Genomic DNA, 6,000 nt, shown 5'->3' on the forward strand with positions numbered 1-6,000 from the left:
GAAGTTATCAGTTCATGATCATTCTGACTAAAAGACCCAGAAAGCCATTAACAAATTAAAAACAAACCACAACAAAGGCAAAATTCTGATTAAGAAAAGTAGTTTCCTATTTGGCACTGTGGTAGAAGTAGTGAAAAATCTTTATAACTATTCATCACACTTTGTTCTTCAGACCTGTATTATTGATCATTTGAGTGTTTTTGAATGCTATGTGTAGAGCAGTGCACTCATTAAAACATAATCTGGAACTGAAACAGATATAGAAGTCTAAGGAAAGTTATATAAGTTTGAAAGGACAGGTTAAGAGCAGGTCTGATCCAACAGTTCCAAATGCCATCACTGGCTTCTGAAGGAGTTGACAACCAGATGGAAATGCTTGTCTCTCATTCCCTTTTAATCCTTCCCCACCTCTATGTTACCCAGCAGCAGCCTCCTCAGGGCCCCCTTCACCTCCTTGTTTCTGAGCGTGTAGATCAGGGGGTTCAGGAGTGGTGTGACAATGTTGTAGAAGAGGGTGAGGAATTTGCCCTGGTCCTGGGAAGAACTGTTTCCAGGTTGCATGTACATGTAGATGATGTTTCCATAGAAAAGGGAGACAACTGTGAGATGGGAGCCACAGGTGTTGAAGGCTTTGTGCCTTCCTGAGGATGACTGAATGTGTAATACGGCCCTTACAATGTAGCCATAGGACACCAAGATGAACACCAGAGGTGACAGCACAATGCCCACTGCCAGGACAAAGACAGTGCCCTCGATGGCAGCTGTGTTGATACAGGCCATTCGGATAAGGGCAGGCATTTCACACAGGAAGTGGTCCACACTGCGGTGCCCACAGCGGGGTAAATGCAGGGTTACTGGGGACATGGCCAAGGAGTTGGCCACCCCACAGCCCCAGGCCACTGACACCAATCCTTTGCAGAGGCGTGGATTCATGATCACCATGTAGTGGAGGGGTTTGCTGACTGCAACAAACCGGTCATATGCCATGACAGCCAGGAGCAGGCACTCCACACCACCCAGACCCAGAAATAGGAAGAGCTGGATGGCACAGCCTATGTAGCTGATGGTCTTGTCACTTCCATTCAGGTTATAGAGCAGCTGAGGGATGGAGCTGGTGGTGAAACTGAGGTCCAGGAAGGATAGGTGGGTGAGGAAGAAGTACATGGGAGTGTGGAGGTGAGGGTCCAGCCGGGACACCACGATAATGGAGGTGTTGCCCACAAGGGTCAGGAGGTATGCAATCAAGATGACCACAAAGAGGATCCTCTCCAGATGGGGGCGGTCAGAAAACCCCAAAAGGATGAAATTTCCCTGGGTGCTCTCATTGGTCCCATCCATCTCTACTGTACCTGAAGAGGAATATAGATACTAATAATAGTCGTATCAACTATAATGGAACACTTACAATGACCCAAACATTCCTTTATGCTTTTTACACTTAGTCATTTAACCCTCCACAACAGTGATATGGAGTTAGCATTCATTTTATCTGTGATTTACAGAAGGGGAAACTGTGACAGATGTGTGTTAAGCAAATTACCACATTCTAGAAAGGAACAGAGTTGATTTTGAATCCAGGAAATGGAATTTATAATCTTCATCCTTTACTGCTGGAACACATTCTAATTCAAATGACATGGAATGAAATGCTGCTATGGCCCAACCATTGATTCCTCTCAGAGCCCACTTTCTAAGCTCCTGCTCAAACCTCAATGGCCGCAAATGGAGCCCAGAATAACCAATTAATAGTATTTAGAAAATAACCATTATATGTAGAATACATTCTCCACTCTTTATCCAAAGGTCAAACCTCATTCATTTTATTGTTCTTGTGATGATTTTGGAGTACCTGAGCAGATAAATAATGTATGAGACAGAATACTACTGAAGCAAAATGCACATAAAATTACCCCCTCCACACTTCTTTCTTTCTCTCAATTGGGGATGGTATTCAAGAAATGGCTAACAGACAAATGAAAAAATGTTCAAAATCATTAGCCATCAAGGGAATTCAAATCAAAACCACCTTGAGGTACCACCTTACACCAGTTAGAATGGCAAAAATTGACAAGGCAGGAAACAACAAATGTTGGAGAGGATGTGGAGAAAGGGGATCCCTCTGACACTGTTGGTGGGAATGCAAGTTGGTGCAGCCACTTTGGAAAACAAGGATGTCCCTAAAAAAGTTAAAAATAGAGCTACCGTATGAACCAGCCATTGCATTACTGGGTATTTATCCCAAAGATACAGACATAGTGAAGAGAAGGGCCATATGCTCCCCAATATTCATAGCAGCATTGTCCACAATAGCTAAATTGTGGGAGGAGCTGAGATGCCCTTCATCAGATGACTGGATTAAGAAGATGTGGTCATATATACAATGGAATATTACTCAGCCATCAGAAAGAACGATTACACATTTGCTGCAACTTGGATGGCACTGGAGGAGATAATGCTAAGTGAAATAAGTCAAGCAGAGAAAGAAAATTATCATATGGTTTCACTCATTTATGGAACATAAGAAATAGGAATATCAGTAGGAGAAGGAAGGGAAGAAGAAAGGGTGGTAATCAGAAGGGGGAATGAACCACGAGAGACTGTGGACTCTGGGAAACCTCTGAGGCCTTCATGGGTGAGAGGGTGGGGGATTGGGATTAGGCCGGTGATGGGTATTAAGGAGGGCACACATTGACTAGTGCTCTGGGTGTTATATGCAAATAATGAATCATGGAATATTACATCAAAAACTGGGGATGTACTGTATGGTGAATAACATAATAAAAAATTATTATAATAAATAAATAAATAAATAAATAAATCTCTGTAAGGTAAATGATAATAATAATAATAATAATAATAATTAACTATGAAAACAGAAGCCAGAATATCCAAGGGAGAAATGCCAGGCTCTTTAACAAATGATGTTGGGAAAACTGAACAGCAACATGTAAAAGAATGAAACTTGACTACTATCTCACACCATACACAAAGATAAACTCCAAATGGATGAAAGACAGGAATCCATCAAAATCCTAGAGGAGAACAGAGGCAGCAACTTCTTTGACATCGGCCACAGCACATTTTTTCATGACACATCTCCAAAGGCAAGAGAAACAAAAGAAAAAATGAACTTGAGGGACTTCATCAAGATAAAAAGCTTCTGCACAGCCAAAGAAACAGTCAAAAAAACTAAGAGGCAGCACACAGAATGGGAGAATATATTCGCAAATGACACTACAGGTAAAATAATAGTATCCAAGACCCACAAAGAACTTCTCAAACTCAATGCACAAGAAACAAATAATCAAATAAAAAATGGGCAGAAGATATGAACAGACACTTTTCCAATGAAGACATACAAATGGCTAACAGACACATGAAAAAATATTCAAAATCATTAGGCATCCAGGAAATTCAAATCAAAACCACATTGAGATACCACCTTATGCCAGTTAGAATGGCAAAAATGGACAAGGCAAGAAACAACAATTGTTGGAGAGGATGTGGAGAAAGGGGATCCTTATTACACTGTTGGTGGGAATGCAAGTTGGTACAGCCACTCTGGAAAACAGTGTGGAAGTCCCTTAAAAAGTTAAAAATGGAGCTACCCTATGACCCAGCCATTGCACTACTGGGTATTTACCCCAAAGATGCAGACGTAGTGAAGAGAAGGGCCATATGCACCCCAACGTTCATAGCAGCATTGTTCACAATAGGTAAATTGTGGAAGTAGCCGAGATGCCCTCCATCAGATGACTGGATTAAGAAGATGTGCTCCCTATATGATGGAATATTACTCAGCCATCAGAAAGAACGATTTCACAACATTTGCAGAAACATGGATGCGACTGAAGGAGATAATGCTAAGTGAAATAAGTCAAGGAGAGAAAGACAATTATCATATGGTTTCACTCATTTATGGAACATAAGAAATAGCAGGAAGATCAGTAGGAGAAGGAAGGGAAGAATGAAGGAGTGGTAAACAGAAGGGGGAATGAAGCATGGGAGAATGTGGACTCTGAGAACCAAACTGAGGGCTTCGGAGCGGTGGGGGTTGGGGGATTGGGATAGGCTGGTGATAGGTATTAAGGAGGGCATATATTGCATGGTGCACTGGGTGTCATACGCAAATAATGAATCATGGAAGATTGCATCAAAAACTGGGGATGTACTGTATGTTGACAAATATAGCAAAATAAAAAAAAGTTATTAAGAAAAAAAAAACCAAAGAGTATTTGGGGTGCCTGAGTGGCTCAGTCAGTTATGTGTCTGTTTTCAGCTCAGGTCATGAGCCTGGGGTCCTGGGATCAAGGCCTGTGTGGTCTTCCTGCTCAGCAGGGTGCCGAATTCTCCCTTTCCCTCTGTCCCACCTCCCCATGCTCTCTCTTCATGCACACTTTCTCTCCTTCTGTCAAATAAATAAAATATTTTAAAAGTAAGAAATCAGAGTATTTTTTTCTCTCAAAGCATTATATAGTGTTTGAGGAAAAAATATCACAACATTATCCAACAGATAATAACGCTTGAAGGTGATAATTCACATACATGTGCAGAAACATCTATCAAATTTAAATTCCAAGAATGATCACAATCAAAGGAGAGTACAAACCACAACTCTTGCAGATCAATGCAGAGGAAGAGATGTAAAATATCTTGGGCTACAGCTCCAATTTCCCTTGTTACAATCTCTTAGCCAACAAGATACAGTTTTGAGATCTTGGAAAGTTCCTTCACCTTCTTCATAGCTTTGTCATCTAAAGTGGTAATAATCAAACTACCTTATTTGTTTTACAGGTAAGTTTTGAGTTTTTTTTTAATATGAAAGAAAGTTGGTAAATGTGAAAGTCTATATATATATTACATAAAATTTATATCTCATATGAACAGGGAATGGCAAAACAAACCCATGGGACTAGACAAGGAAATTCTGAAGAAACAAAAGAAAATTCTAGTGAGAAGAAACTACCTGTAATGTACATCCAAGCATACTTTGGAAATATAATAAATAGGATCATTGACATGGAATTTGAGTGGGGTAACTGTGGATCCCTAAATCACTCCTTTCACAAAAACAAATTCAAATCAAATGCAACTACTATATAAGAAAGAATGACAGTTGTTCTCTTTTTTTTTCCTGATTATCTTGGATTTAGTTAGATTTCACAAAACAAGTTGCAATTCTCGAAAGCTATGAGGCAAAATGCAAATAAATTTGATTGCATATTTTTAAAAAACCTGTAAGAACTTCTACTAACAACCTAATGAATGATGACAATATTAACAACTCAACATGACAATTGACAGACTACCTTGTTTACTATTTTTTTCTAGAAATTGGAGGAAAAACATGTAATGAGAAATAGGTAATGACTTGAAAAAGCAGTTCACAGGAAAACAAATTCTTTACAAAACTGTGATTTAAAAACATTAAAATCATTCTCACTGATGACTAAGGATTTAAAATATTGAGTTATTTACTTTTTAGATAGGTAAGTATTTAAACATGTGGTACCTACAGAGCTAGGAAAGTATGGGGAAATGAATGAATAACTTTTGATGGGAATTAAATGGGAATAATATCTTTGGAAGGATAAAGATCATTAATTAAAAGTATATATTTATCTTGTCATTGTACATGTCATTTTAACCATGGAAACACCTATCTTCTATAGAAGTTAAAATTACATTTTTTGACTCATTAATGTGTATCTAGGAAACTATCCTGTGTTTATTAACCCACATTATGTAAATAAAAACCAAGAATCTTCATTGTAGCATTGGTTGAAATAGATTATATTCAGAAAAAATATATATGTTTAAAGTTAGAAATAAGTATATGTACATGACTTCATCTGCATTTTTTCAAAAGCTATATCAATTTCAGACAAGTAGAAAATGAAATACAATGCATAATGAGGTTATATGTAGCTTGATAGCATTTTTTGGGTCACAAACTCTGTATGCCTATCCCACAGCTGGTGATGGGTAGTAAGGAGGGCA

The 6,000-nt window shown here is 38.7% G+C and overlaps 1 protein-coding gene across 1 annotated transcript; it reads right to left on the bottom strand.

Moving 5' to 3' along the window:
• Window positions 1-393: 393 nt before the first annotated feature.
• On the bottom strand, window positions 394-1,338 carry LOC100475831 (olfactory receptor 2W3). The gene has a single exon (XM_002926903.2). It carries the CDS (start codon window positions 1,336-1,338, stop codon window positions 394-396), a length of 945 nt encoding a protein of 314 aa, XP_002926949.2.
• Between the last annotated feature and the right edge of the window lie 4,662 nt (window positions 1,339-6,000).

This window comes from Ailuropoda melanoleuca, unplaced genomic scaffold (assembly GCF_002007445.2).
Source record: "Ailuropoda melanoleuca isolate Jingjing unplaced genomic scaffold, ASM200744v2 unplaced-scaffold7480, whole genome shotgun sequence".
In the NCBI taxonomy this organism is placed as follows: domain Eukaryota; kingdom Metazoa; phylum Chordata; class Mammalia; order Carnivora; family Ursidae; genus Ailuropoda; species Ailuropoda melanoleuca.